Source organism: Camelus dromedarius, chromosome 6 (assembly GCF_036321535.1).
Source record: "Camelus dromedarius isolate mCamDro1 chromosome 6, mCamDro1.pat, whole genome shotgun sequence".
Taxonomy (NCBI): Eukaryota; Metazoa; Chordata; class Mammalia; order Artiodactyla; family Camelidae; genus Camelus; species Camelus dromedarius.
Genome location: NC_087441.1, coordinates 46,916,702 through 46,931,773, shown reverse-complemented (window position 1 = coordinate 46,931,773; position 15,072 = coordinate 46,916,702). Strand labels below are relative to the sequence as shown.

Below are 15,072 nucleotides of genomic sequence, written 5' to 3'. Positions count from 1 at the left end.
ACTGTGTTTCCTTTACATCATCTATCAAGCAAAAGTATTCTCAAAAAGTTATGACTTGTCATAAAAATCACCTTTAGTTCATCATTATTTCCCCTTAAAAACCAATTTTAAGTTAAAATGGTAAACTATCAAACAATTGATTTCTCTAAAAAATTACTTAGCTCAAAAAGATTAACCATACTTCAGAAACAATGTAAACTTTCAACATATTTAGCAGTCAAAACCTGCATTTATTTGAAGGTCTATGGAATTTATTTGATGCCACCTTTTCTTTTTTCGGTACACTCAGAAAACCAAAGCTGAAAACTAAGTCACACATTATGTTAAAAATATTTTTTAGAGATTCCCTCAGATCTCTAGCTTATTAAAAAAAAAACAGCCTTTATTTAATAGAAAATAGACTGCAAATATAGTGACATGTACCTCATAAATAATAAAATTGTTACTTTCTTTTCTTTGTTTGTGGTCATTAATTTTGTTTCACAGGGAGGTTGAATACTTTTATATCTAAAATGAAAACCCATAAAAAGTACTGAAAGGCACAGTGTGTCTTAAATGAGTTTTCTTGGTTTCAAAAGCTTTTCTTATTTCTCTTTTACAGAGATCTGAAAAATTAAAATTAGCATTTGAAAGTATACCAAAATTGTTTAAATCATTTACTTATGCTATACAGGTGTAGTTCTGAATGAAATAAATTTACCATCTGCTTTGTCTTAATTCTGACCAATTTACAATTACATTAACCAGCAGGTGAAATATCTTTACCCTCACAAAGACTCTTTCGGATGGAGAAATTCTTAAACATAAAATCTACTTACATAATTAAAATTTTAAAAAGCACTTCCTCTATTTTATAGTAATATTAAACCATTTATAAAAATTATTTAATATTATTTCCTTATTGTATTAGAAAGGGATAAAATAAAGGAGTCATTCAGTCAATATTTATTTTGCCCACTCTGTGCCTAAGACATACTAGGCGCTCAGGATAAAAGAAATGCATGATACACTCTAAGAGAAATTTCATATTTTAGCAGAATAAATAAACCATATCAGAGTGTGAAATATGAAAGCAAAAATGCATATGAATGGACAAGGAGCCACAACAGCATGAAAACAAATAGTTCTGCCACCACTTGGCTGTAAGCTTCATGAAAACAGGGTCCACGTTTGTTCTATCACCACTGGATGATCACTAGCTCCTAGGACAGTGTCAGGCACATGTTAGGTGTTCAATAAATATTTTATTGGCTTAAAAAAATGACAGAGGGAAGGCTTCACTTAGAGGGTGACAATAGAGGTGAACATTAAAACATAAGTATGAGTTAAATAGACAAAAAGGGAGGGATAGGTTATTCTAGGCAGATGCAACAGAAAGAACTACTATACCCACCCTTCACCAGTTTACCATAATGTAGGTAACATTCAGCATTGTACTCCAAAATATATCTTCTACAAACAACCTTTTCCTAGCTAAAGATTTCCTAAATGAATATTTCAATTTTAAAAAGCAGAAAATAAACTACTGAGGTCTCCACAGGATACCACACACAGGATCCTGAGTGTGTAAACTCAATCATTACCAGTACCAATAAAACCAAACATAACAGCTACAAAAATAACTTATAACTAAACATAAAAATGGAGTAAAGTACATTTTAACTATATACCATTCTAAGTTAGATTCAATGCAACTCAATTTGAAAAGTAATTAAAATTTAACTTAATAAAGATAACTAAACAGTCATATATCCAAGAAGAATGTGAGCTAACACAAAAACAGGAAAAAAGGGAGTTTTATGCCAAAAAATAGCAATGAAGGCAGTTATTATACCAAGTCTGATACATCAAGTTGTGTCAAGTTCTGAATGTGTGACACCGTGAGTCGTGCTTTAGGTCACAGCAGGATAAATACGAGTTATTGGTTTAGTCAGCCTTCTATAGGCTGGCAAATGTTTTCTAAAAGGGTCAGAGGTAGGAAATATTTTAGGCTGTGGGCCACATGGTCTTTTTCACAACTATTTAACTCAGCTGTTGCAGCATGAAAGTAGCCACAGATAATACATAAATGCCTGGATATGGCAGGGTCTGACAAATCTTTCTTGAACAAAAACAGGTGGTTGGCCCATGACCATAGATTGCAAACCCCTATTCTAGAGTCTCAAAGTGACTTTTCAACAATTCTCTTTATCAAGAGAGCTTTACCTCCTTTCAAACACTTTCACATAAACTGTATTAGTGTTTCACTAAAATCTCTAAAGACACCTATAAGAAACACATAGCAGAGAGTCTCTTGTCTTACAGATAAAGAAACTGAAGCTAAAAGAGATTGAGTGACTTGCCCTAAGGAGCTACCAGAAGAGCTGAGACTAAAAACCAGGTCTTTGTTGTTTTCACAGCTCTTAACAATCACCCTCCACACCCAGTCCTCCAATGCCTCAACTGAAACACTTCAATCATTTTTAGAATCCTCTGCTGAATCCCTGAGCTCTCTATAGCTGACTCACCATGCTCACAATAAATTTTAAGAACATCTACTTAAAAGTCCATCTAAATTATTTAAATTCTGAAGCCAAATTGTTCTTAGATCCCTTTTCTCTTTAGAAGATTCCTGTCTTCCATTTAAGCTATCTTCGTATTCACAAGTCTCCTAAAATGTCACTTCATCCTCAAATAGCCAGCAAGGAAAAGAAAAAAGTACACATTCTTAAGGGGTTTTAAACCCTTTTGATCACTTAGTAAGAATTTGTGTACTCAGTACTATAAATGAGGTGACAGGCCCGGTGCCTACCTTTGCAAAACTTATAATCTAGTTAAGAAATACCAGAGTTACAAATATGAAACTAAGGAACAACTTCATGTAACTCAGGTCAAATCTAAGAAACCTAAAAGAAATGAGAAAACTTAATTTATAGGACACATTGTCATAAAATATGTATCTTTTGTACTACTAAAGTCACAGATAATGCCCTATCTTTTGCATAAAGTTTAACACATGCTAAATAACTGAAAACACCTCTTTGACATGGTAATAATATAATCCAAAAGATAAAACTGTATCACATTTTCTTAAATTATGTTTCTTTAGGGGGAAAGAGGAAGGCCTTCTCTTTTATTCTAGTTGTTGCCATGTAAGAGCAGCTTATATTGTACTAACTCCATGTCCAAAAACAATTTTAAAGATGGGCAAAATACAGGCAGTCCTTGCTTTGCACAATAGTGCTGGACTGGAAAAGTGACCATGCAAGATGAAGACATGCAAAGTGATCTCAATAATTAATGGGAACAATTATGATTGTTCTGTGATCTTTTAAAAAATTGTCAAAACACCCAAAACTTTCTCTGATGGTTATAACTGTATAGGAAAATGGAAAAAGTAAAACTAATTTAGTAAACTGTATTTAATAGTACACTAATTAAAACATTTTAAACATGGAGAAGTAAAGTGTTTAATCTCTTTGTAAAAATCTTAAGCATAGTTTGAACAGTGCTTACTTTCCTGACATATAACTTACAAGCAAGCATCTTTCCTAAACCTTGGTGAATTGTCATACTCCTTTCTAAGATGGGATTAATTTCCAACATGTTATTTGCACTTTCAATGTCATGAAACATCTCTGCTCCTTTAATGCGGTATTTTATGCCAGCATCACTTGCTCTGGAATAACTTCACCCTTTTTCATCACAACCACTTTCCTCATTTGTGTGGAAGAGTTTGCCTTCACTAAATTTTCTTGCGGCTGCATACCTCAAGTCTCTCAAATGGTGGGAGGGTCAACACTGCCACAGTTAGCTACGTCTCTATAATTCCATTACATTCGATTCAAATTTCACTTCCAGCATTACCACTTTTTGTTTCTTTGTTATACTTTGATCTTTCTTGGCTGATTCCCCCCTTTGATTATCCACTTTTACAAAATGTCATGCGGGCTTATGAATGGATAGAAGGAGGCAACACAACTACATACTTTGCTGTCTGTGGGTGAACTAAATAATGGCTACATAATGACGATTCACTGACAGGCACTGAAAGAAGTGACATGATTAGCCACTGATCACAACACTTATCTGTTGTTACATAATGACTGGACTGAAGAGCTAACAATAAAGTTTGCACTTTACATAATTATTCACAGTTAATATACCATGGCAAATGAAATTTGAGCCATATTGTTGGAAACTGGCATTATTTAACTAAAGCATGTTAACTGATATCCATACAGAGTTGACCCACGCAAAGTGCATACAGAACTGTCTAAAGGTACTAGAGGTCAAACTGCAGGCAAGATTAAGGAGCTATGATCTCTAGGAGATGGAGAATACAGAGGTAAGTTGTAGATTTCCCTCAGCTTTTTCCTTGGGTTTATTTTCTCAATCCCAGCCAGAAGAGAGAGAATCTGACCACAAAGGAAGGCTTACTGTTCTAAGAAAGCAGAGATTGGAGTTCGTGCCCTAAGCAAGCAGAGGTATTTTGGTTCACACACAGGGTATTCAGTTGCAATTCCAGAAGGATCATGACTACGAGTAAGGGCACTTTTTCCAGAAGCTAAACACAGGAAGTTTATATTGTCTTATGTTATGGGCATGGCAATCAGTTTAATGCTAGAGAATCCAGGAAGAAAGGGAAGCTGGAAGGGTACAATGTAAGGGATGACCAAAGTAGCTTCTCTGTGAAATTCCGTGCAAAGAGGCTGGAATTTAACCTTGTACCATCAATCCTAAGATGTACCAATCACTCACAGGATTACAGTTACTTCGTACTTCATAAAGTGGTATCATGAAATTAAATGCTGCTATATTTACCATTTTGTAAACCCATCCAGAGTTGCTTATGATCTTTTTTCTGCATTTCATTGATTACTTGACTTTTGTGCTTTAAAGCATCAGCTTCTTTCACGCAGGACATAAAATGAGCTTCAATTACATCCTTAGATGGACAGTGCAGAAGGTCCTTTTCTGGAAAACTCTATCAAAGAAAAAAAAACATATACATATAAAATAGGTACACACATTACAAAACTAGCTTCCTAAAGAACTGCTGTCCCCCAATTTTCCAATATTTTAAGCAAACCATCTATTGCTTTTGCAATAAAGATTTCAGTGCAATTCCAAGCACTTTTTAAATTAACTTTAAAATCTTAAGCTGCCTGCCATATTTTGTATTTTTCACAAATAATCCTTATGTAATATGGCATGTATTTATAACAACATGAAAAAAGATATGAAAGAGCAATAATTTTTAAAACAGCTTTTTGACTGACTATACCTAGTGTTGACCAGAATGTGGGTGGAAATATAAAATGGTACAACCACTCTGGAAAAGAGTTTGATAGTTTCTTTTAAAAAGTAAACATACACCTACCATCTGATTCTGTCATTCTACAACTAGGTATTTACTTAAGAGAAATAAAAGCATTATGTCCACAAAGACTTGTATATGAATGTTTATAGCAGCTTTATTTGTAACAGTAAAATAACAGGAAACTTAAATGTCAACAGGTAAACAAATACATAAACTGTGGTATAAACTTATCAAAGTGTACACTTTTAACATGTATAGTCTACTGTAGTACACTTAGAGCTTAACAAAACTGTTAAAATTTAAGGTCAAATAGCTAAATTTACATCCTATACCTTCACTCGGTCTTTTAGGCAGTTGAGGTGATGATCACTGGACAAATAAGCAGTTATGTAAATCAGATGACTAACACACTTTTCACTGAAAAAAGATACTAACAATAATAGCTAACTCTAACTGAACACTTAGTATGTGACAGACATTGTACTAAGACTTTTAATATGTAATTCAATCTTCGTAACAATCCTTGAGGTAAACACTATAGTTATTGCTAATTTTTGATTAAAAAAAAAATAAATAAAGCTCAGGGAGTGGACTGAATCATACAGCTTACAAGTGGTAGAGCTAGGATTAGTCTGACTCAAGAGTCCCAGCTCTTAACCACGACTTCCTCCCCCCAGACCTAAATATGTTACTTAATAATTATATTCAAACATTATCTTACAAAAAAAGACATTGTTTTATAAGTCCTCTAATAAAAATTGGGTCAAATAATAATGGTAGAAAATAGCAATTAGGTATAGCCTACTCATGTTACTGTATTAATAGACAACATTCAATTATCCAAGTCATGTAATCCTGAATGACAAGCAAATTTATGGTACATGCCCTCCTCCAAAGGAAAAGGCACTTTACTACCTACGGCTATTTCCCAAAGCATACTTTTTAAATGCAAATAATCAGTCATAGGTCCTTTCATTCTCAGAGATCCTGGCCTCACAGTTCCTGCTGTGTAAAAGGGGAGCCACTATGTAACTACCCCCTCGTCACAGCTGCCTAGAGTAGGAGGAGACAGCTGAGACAATCAAATTGTCTCTCAAGGTACAAAGGGATCCCAGATTCATGGTGCTCTTGAACTCAAAGTCCATTAAGAATTAGGATGGGTGCTTTCAGCACAGGCACACAAAGGCAAACAATAGGAGAAAATAAAAAATTTCATAAAAATGAAAAAGCAAAAGGAAAATATGAGAGATAGGCAAAACTAAAAGCTGAGAGAGGATATGGGCAGCAGAGAGACGGTCCCTGACTTAATCAACTTCACAACAGTATCTGCATCTGCTTTGATTTCGCTAGACTGAGGGTACTTGCCTTGGCTTCCTGACCAGGACAAAGAATTAAGTGTACATCACATCAACTCTATGATATTCAGATGTATTAGTATTATGATAGTTATTTCTATTTAAGAAAATATTAACTTTGTTATACTTCATCTATAAAATCAGAAGGGCTTTTTCAGATATTGTACAATTCTCTATGATGCTGATTAACCACTTTGGTTATGAATGAGTGCCAGAAAATATAAAAGTTCACATTCCAAAGACTATATTATTTTCACATAGTTTGATTTATGATCTATTTAAGCTTAAGTACTATTAGAATTTCTTAAAATTGTCTACAAGCTATTACGGGAAAAAAAGGAGTTAAGATATCTCAAACCAGTGGTTTGAGAAATCAGGGGAGGGGGAAAATCACACTATTTTTCAGTGTTGCTACAGCATAGGCTGCTAATTCCTTCAATGGCTCTTATAACCAGAGAAGGTGCAGTAGTTTGTTTTCCCCAGACTTCCACTGCTTTGCAGGTTTCTAAACTTAACCAATGCTGACACCTAAAATTGACAGCTGACAATTCCAAAAGACTAGTCTTTATAGCAAAGGGGGTGAGGTGGGTGATCTATCAAGAGAGTGAATATTTGTATACCTAGCCTTCAAAAGAGAATGCCCTATCTAGGAGAGAGGTGAACTCTGCAATGAAATGAACTCAGGGGAAACGTGAGAGCAGGAGCTATCTGCTTACGCAGCCACAGGAGTTGAATTGATTGTCGCAATGAATAAAGTGACAGATGTCTCAGCCAAAGTCCCCCCAGCTCCTACTTATGAAATGCTCTTCTTCCCATGATCAGCTTGGGGTGGGGTGGGAAATTTTTTTTAAAGTCTCACAATAAAATTACAAGCAGAATCTTGTACTCCAAAAAAATTCTTGCAAAAAAAGGCAGTAACACCATATTTATTTGCTTTCATTAATCTTCCAAGTCAGAATGCCTGATAAACTAAATCTAATTCCACTTTTTTTCTGAAAGGTCCTACTGACTTAGATATTATTACCTGTATCATTTAATTAAGATATTAATCCAGGCAGTCTGGAATATGTTCAGATACATTAGAGATAACCACATAACACTCAATGAAACACTAAACTAAAACTACTTACAAAGTACCTGAGGTAAAAAAAAAAGCCTTTCAGTCTATTTTTAATATTACAAGTTCTATTATGACAATGGAGCAAAACAAAAAAATATTTTCCATACAATCCATTAAGAATCTAACATGATATTGAAAATATGAAGAAGTCAGTACATACTGTTACGGACTCAATGTTTGTCTCCCCCAATACTCACATGTTGAAGCCTTAACCCTGGAGGTGGCTATATTTGGAGACGGGGCCTCTAAGGAAGCAACTAAGGTCAAATGAGGTCATAAGGGTGAGGCCCCATATCCAACAGGATTAGTGTCCTTAGGAGAAAAGACAGCAGAAATTTCACTCCCTCTCCCCATACACAAGGAGGAAAGGCTATGTGAGGAGACAGTGAGAGGCAACTGTCTGCACACCAGGAAGAGTCCTCACCAGAAACTGAACTCTGCTGGACCTTGATCTTGAATTTTCTGGCCTTATGAACTGTAAGAAAATAAATTTCTGTTAGTCTACTTGGACTGTTACAGCAGTCCAAGTAGACTAACATACATAGCAATGTGATTTTATTTTATTGTTGAGTCATTTCTAATAGTAGACTCAGCATTCTGACAGGGAAAATATGAGGCTATAGTTTAAATAAGGCATACTTTTATAAAATCTTATAATGTCATTTCCAAAATTACTCTGGTTTGTGTGCATGTGAAGACAGAAAGGGAAGGGATTTTTCAAATATTTCTTCCAAAGTATTATTTTTCAGACTGAGAGAAAAATATAAAAGAAATTAGAAATTAATCAATGCTAAAGTCAGCAGTAAAATTTGTTAAACTTTCTTGATTTTCTTAAATCTTCTCATTTTACCAAGATCCAATCTGCAAACTTTCCTGCAACCAATCATCTCTTTCCCTCCTGGTACTATCTAAGGGATATCTCCCACCCTGTTTACCAGATCTCAATTTTTTGATCTTTGAAATCCAGTTCAATTAATTATTCCCTTCTCTTCCTGAAATACTTAATAACAGTTTCCCTCTAATATCACTTCCCATTAGTTGTTCATAAAAAATAGAATCATCACCCAAAGCAAAAAGAAAAAACCTTTCTCTCAAATTCAGCTTCCTTCTTGCTCTTCACCCCTTCAGAGCCAACCTTTAAACTCATCAAGCTGACGTTCAGCTTTTACATATCATCCATGTAACCTGTCTGCTATCCTCACCACTATGCCAAGACGGCTCTCTTCAAGGTCAACAATGATACCTTTTAGTCTTTTGTTGTTTTAAGCCCTCACTGAACATCTAACACCTGTGACTACCCTCCCTGAAGGAGTCATCCTCAAGTCTGTGTTACCACACTTCTCTTTTCCCTCTTACCTTTCATTCTCATTTGCAAGAGCCTATATTGGGGCCATTCCTTAAATGTTGGTATTCTTCAAGTTTCTGGCCTAGGATCTCTTCACTTTTTTCATTCCATATACTCACCCTGAGGAAGCTTACCTACTTCCACACCATGTATAGATTAATGAGTCTCAACCTCTGTCTCCAGCCAAGAACCTTCTCATGAACTTAGGACCCATTCATCCATTAATCTTGTAGATAAGTCCATTCTGCATATGAAACTCAACAAATCAGAAAGTAGACAATTTCCCCCTTGACTCCTCCTTCCCCCCATCTCTCACATTTAATCAAGTTCTGTTGAATCTACATCCCAAAAAGATCTGAATCCATTCACTTTCAACATTTCCAATGCCACTTTCCTGGAACAAACCTAACAACTATCTGATATTTCTGTAAAACCTCGAAACTGTGTCCCATGCCCAAAATCTTACCCAATTTAATTCATTTTTCACCTTTGGAGTCACAGTGATCTTTCTAAAACACAAACCAATCTTCTCACTCAGCTGCTCTGCTCTACTTTAGAATGAAATCAAACTTCTAACGCTTTCAGCATTCTGAATGACTTATCTCCTGCTAACCTCTCTGGCATAGTCTCTTACTCTCATTTTACATACTCTATTCTCTCTCCCTTCTCTCCCACATACAGTCTCTGCTCGAACGATCTTGAATATCTGTCATCTGCTCATTCTTTCAGCCATACTCTCTCACTTCTGTTACTTTGCACAAACTATTTCTTTTGCCTGGAACACTCTCTCTCCTTGCCTATCTCTCGACCACTTACATGCTGACCTGAAAACAATCCTCCTCAAAAATTCAGGTTCAGTCTTGATAACTTCCTTCAGGAAGTTCCTCTTACTGTTCAAGTCTAGGTTATGTTCACAAAGTCCTTATACCTGATTCTAATACCATTTATATTCTTATGTCACAGTACTCTTTAAGCTCCACAAGGAGAGACCACGACTGTTCTCAGCTCTTAGGCCTCTCAATAAAGTTTTTAAAATAAGTGAATCTTATTGAAATATGATTCACATACAGTTAAATGCAGGCATTTTATACCTACAGTTGGATGATTTTTGACACTGCCTAAGTGTCAGCCCAAACAAGGTATAGAGTATCACCACCACCTTCCAAAAAGTTCCTTGGTACCCTCTGCAATCAGTTCCCTCATTCTGAACCTCAACTAATCACTGATCTGATTTCTACCACCAGAGATACGTTCTGCCTGTAATATAATCACAGCAATAGAATCATACAATATGAGGTATTGTGTACTCTAGCAGCTTTCACTTAGCATGTTTTTAAGATTCACTTTTGTTACTGCATGTATCAGTAGTTACTTCCTTTTTTGTTGCTGAGTAGTGTACCACTGAATGAATATACCACCATCGGTTAATCCAAAAACCTGTTAGTAGACATTAAGATTGTATGCAGATTTCAACCATTATTAAGAAAGCTGCTATGAACATTAATTTACAAGTCTTCTAAGACCATGTTTTCATTTTTCTTCAGTATATACCTTGAAACAGAAATGTTGGGCCATAGAGTAAATTTATGTTTAACTTTATTTAAAAAATGTTCTCCAAGATGAACATACAATTTTACATTCCCTCCAGCAATGTAAGAGAGTTATGGTTACTCTGTGTCCTTAAACTTGGTACTGTCAGTATTTTTAATTTTAGTCATTCTAGTGAGTGTGAAAATGGGCACTGAAATTTGTCAAAAGATTTTTTTGTATCTATTCATATGGTTTTTCTACTTTTTCCTGTTCATGTGCTAAATGACATCAATTCACTGATATTTGAAAGTTGATCCACCCTTCTATTTGAGGTACGGTATCAACATAGTCACAGTGTATTGTCCTTTTTATATGTTGCTGAATTCGATTTGCTTGCATTTTCTTGAGAGTCTCCACACCTAAGTTCATGAGAAATATTGGCCTACACTTTTCTTTTAGTATCTTTTATAGGTCTTGGGACCACAGTTATTTTCGCCTGTAAAACCAATTGGGGAATAGAATATTCCTTCCCCTTCTATTTTTTTTTTTTTTTGAAAAATTTTCTTTAGTTTATTGTTTTTACAAAAAGAAACCAACAGCAGGGATCCAATCGTATTGTGAAATCTCAAGTCTTCACCCTTTTCCTTGGTCTCTGTATACAAAGGTGCTGCTTATCTAGCATGTCCTGTTCTTCATTTTCTCTCATCTGTTTTCCAGATCTCTTATTTGATCCTTTCTTTCTAAGCCTCCTGAGGCCCCTGCCATGAGTTGTCTTGGTTGGGAAGCCAGATACATCATCATAGTTCTCACGAGTGTTCTACTTGGAGCCTTTCTTCTTCCCACCAAAACCAAACTTCTGGTTGTTTGTTTTTTTGTTTGTTTGCTTTTAGGTTTATTTATTTTTACTTTATTGATTTGTTTAATGGAGGAACTGAGGATTGAACCCAGGACCTCCTGCATGCTAAGCATGCTGTCTACCACTGAGCTATATCCTCCTCCCCAAACTTGTCATTGGGCCCCTTCTTCACCTGCTGGCTTTTGGATCCCTCCTTTATGCTCTGTACAACAGGTTTCTCTCCTTCAACAAAGTCCAATTTATCAGAGCAGCCCCTTCTAATATTTCTTAATGGCACTCATGAAAAAAGTCTAAAGTCTAATTATTCATTTCTTAAATACTTGATAGAATTCACCAACAAAACTAGGCAATGAATTTTACATTGTGAGAATTTTTTAAAACCACAAATCCAACTTCTTTATATATTAAGGAGTAATTCATATCTGCTAGTTCTTCTCTTGTCAGTTTTGGTAAATTATATTTCCATTGAATTTGTCCACTTGTCAAATTTGTTGGCATAAAGTTGTTCATAATATTTCTTACTATCCTATTAATGGGGTGTTGTCAGTCTTACAGGTATTCTTAACACATTGATCGCCCACTGATGGCAATCAAAGTGTTGGAAAACAATTAGGAACAATGGTAATGCCTTCTCAAGCACCATAGGAAGGATGAGTGCCTTGGTCCAAAAACCCAACTTTGTCTGGTTACAGTCAGCAGCGTTTTGTACAGAAGCACTTTACCTTAATGCTGACCCTATTCTGCTTAGCAAACCTGAGTTTGGATCCCTAATAATCACTCTCAAAATTCAAAATGAAAATTTCTGTTCTTAACAAAACCAAAACACATCAATTTAGCACCATGTTATTAAGACAGGAAGAAAAACACTAACTTATTGTTGGTTTTGTTTACTCTATTAATTTTTTTAAGGATATGCATTAGAACTTGGCATTTTAAAGAGCCCACTATCTTCATCTATGTTATTAAATTTAGATGTTACTAAATTTTTTAATCATACTATTAACTTTCCTTTTGAAAAGGTATACACACTGTAAGTAACCATTTGATTATCATGCAGCTTTGCAAGTAGCATGCCTATAGGAATAATGAAAATATCAGAGGAAAAAACCACAGAGACAGAGAAATAAAACAAAGGTAGCAAAATGTTAACAACTGGCAAATTCAGGTGAAAGGTAAGTGAGTGCTCAACTCTCAGCTTTCCTAGTAAAAGTTTGAATTTTTCAAAATAAAAAATTGAGAAAAGATAAATAAGATAATTTTCTCAGTAGGTTAATCAAGTTTAGGAATCAAAAATGTCCTTGAAGCTAACAGAAAACCGTGAAAAAGATACCATTTTCACTTGTGCTTTGGTAAACAGAGAAAGCAAAGTAAATATCTAGATCTACATGTTTTAAAGCAGCTAACACTTTACAATTACATAATATTTCTCTTTCAGAATTCAAAAAATAATATAACAATTCCTACGAAAACATTAATTTTCTGAATCATTATAAACTTTTGGTTTTATACACACTACTAACTTTTAAATCTGCATTGTTCTCCAAACTCTCATTGTTCAACATGTGGTCTCGTGGATCAACAGCAATGCATTACTTGTGAACTTGTTAAAAATGCAGAACCTCTGCTCTCAACCCAAACTTACAGATTCAGAACCAAAATCTGCACTTTAACAAGACACACAGGTGATTTGTATGTACAATAAATTTTGAAAAGCACTGCTCTAGAAATAAAATTCACTTACTATAAACATTACAAATCTATTCAAATAATAAGCATCATATGTGCAATCTATAAAAAAGATACAAATGAAGTTATTTACAAAACAGAAACAGATTCACAGATATACAAAACAAACTTACGGTTACCTGGTGGAAAGGGGGGTGGGAAAGGATAAACTGGGAGTTTGAGATGTGTAGATAATTAACTACTATATATAAAATTGATAAATAGTAAGTTTATACTGTATAGCACAGAGAACTATATTCAATATCTTACAGTAACCTATAATAAAAAATATGAAAAGGAATATATGTATGTATGTATGTATGACTGAAATATGCTGTACACCAGAAACTGACACAATGTTGTAAACTGACTATATTTCAATTAAAAAAAAAAAGCACATCCTTCCTTCCCTGTTCACTTCCTTGTGCTTCACTGTTGCTCCTTGAGATCACATTCCCAAGTAAATTGCCCACATGGAAAAAAAGAAGCATCCAAGTCAGTGAAAAATTAGAGAAAATGTCCTTTTGAAAAATTTTTAACAAGTTTTCTCCCTAAGAAGTCAGTCTGAACTACAAACTGACCCAGTTTGTAGATGGGGCAGTCACTTGGAGACTTTAGTACTGCACAAAATATAATTAAAATCAATTAATATCTTGAAAGCAACTATAAAAGAAATAAACTCCAAGCAGTCTGGTTAAACCACAGACATCACTATACATGATACAAAATCATAAAAGATAAGATACAGACTGATGCTTCAACTGACAGAAAGCTGTTAATCAAATTTAATCTGTTGATGAGAAATTATTCTCTAGAAACAAAAAAAAACTGCTTCCTCAGTCTAAAAGCACTACTCCTCTATCTGAAAATTTAATGCTTACTCAGTTTCATTATAATCAATCAAACGCCATAAGGCAACACAATCGGGTGTGGGCCCACATCAATCTATACAAGCTATCAATTAAATACCTGAGGACAACCTTTAAGGTAAACTAGGTCTTATAACTCCAAATAAAGGGAACTTAGTACACAGAAAGAAATCTGGGAAATAATTTTCCTCAAAAACAGGCCAGGTTCAGAAAGAGTAAGAGCAGCTGATAGAAACACATTGGTAGTTTGAGCAAATTTAAAACATCCTCTACAATTTCCTGATAGCTCTAAAACTCTGCTTTCTATTTCATTTCCTCTAGTAAATGTTCCATCTGGGAAGAAAATTTATGACCTACTAAGGAGCCCAAAGAGCAATTCATTTAAAAATAACAAAACTAAACCCATTACATGTTAACATAAAAACTGTTATTTTCATGAAAAATAACTATCTTTTCCAGGAACAACAACAACAACAAAACTTTAGGGGGAGGACTGGCACTGTTACACAGTTTTGTAAATATCTTTAATGTCCGGCTTAATACAAAATAGATGGATTATCTTATTTGCTTCCATATTTAATATTATGCAGTTATTCTTGTTAACCTACATACATATACAGACTTACAAAAATATGTAGATGGAAAAAGTAGTTTAATAGCCTTTTCAGATTTGTGGATATTCTTTTTTGATATTACATCAAGTTCAATAAGTATAACTTACTACAAAATTAACGTGGAATTTGAAACTACATCAATAAACATTTTGACCTCTGATACATTAAAATCCCTGAAGCTAACCTTGCACTTTGAACAGATCTTTTACACAAGCATGATTTTGCAACATCACGTATTGGTCATTTGGAAAATATTTGTTTACTGAGTTAAGGTAGCTCTTCTCCAACCGTTTTCACATGTGATTACATAAAATCTATTAAAAATCAGATTTGTTAAAATGACTACCCATTTCATC

At 34.5% G+C, this 15,072-nt stretch overlaps 1 protein-coding gene across 8 annotated transcripts in view; it reads right to left on the bottom strand.

Moving 5' to 3' along the window:
- Positions 1-15,072, bottom strand: part of ATG5 (autophagy related 5) — a 102,498-nt gene that overhangs the window by 63,724 nt on the left and 23,702 nt on the right. For all 8 annotated transcript variants that reach the window (XR_010381282.1, XR_010381279.1, XR_010381280.1 and 5 more), the window contains one exon: positions 4,804-4,966. Coding sequence is in view for 4 of the 8 variants with exons in the window: in XM_010989629.3 (XP_010987931.1) it covers positions 4,804-4,966 (163 nt within the window). In the remaining 4 variants the exon portion in view is untranslated. The remainder of the gene's footprint in view (positions 1-4,803; positions 4,967-15,072) is intronic.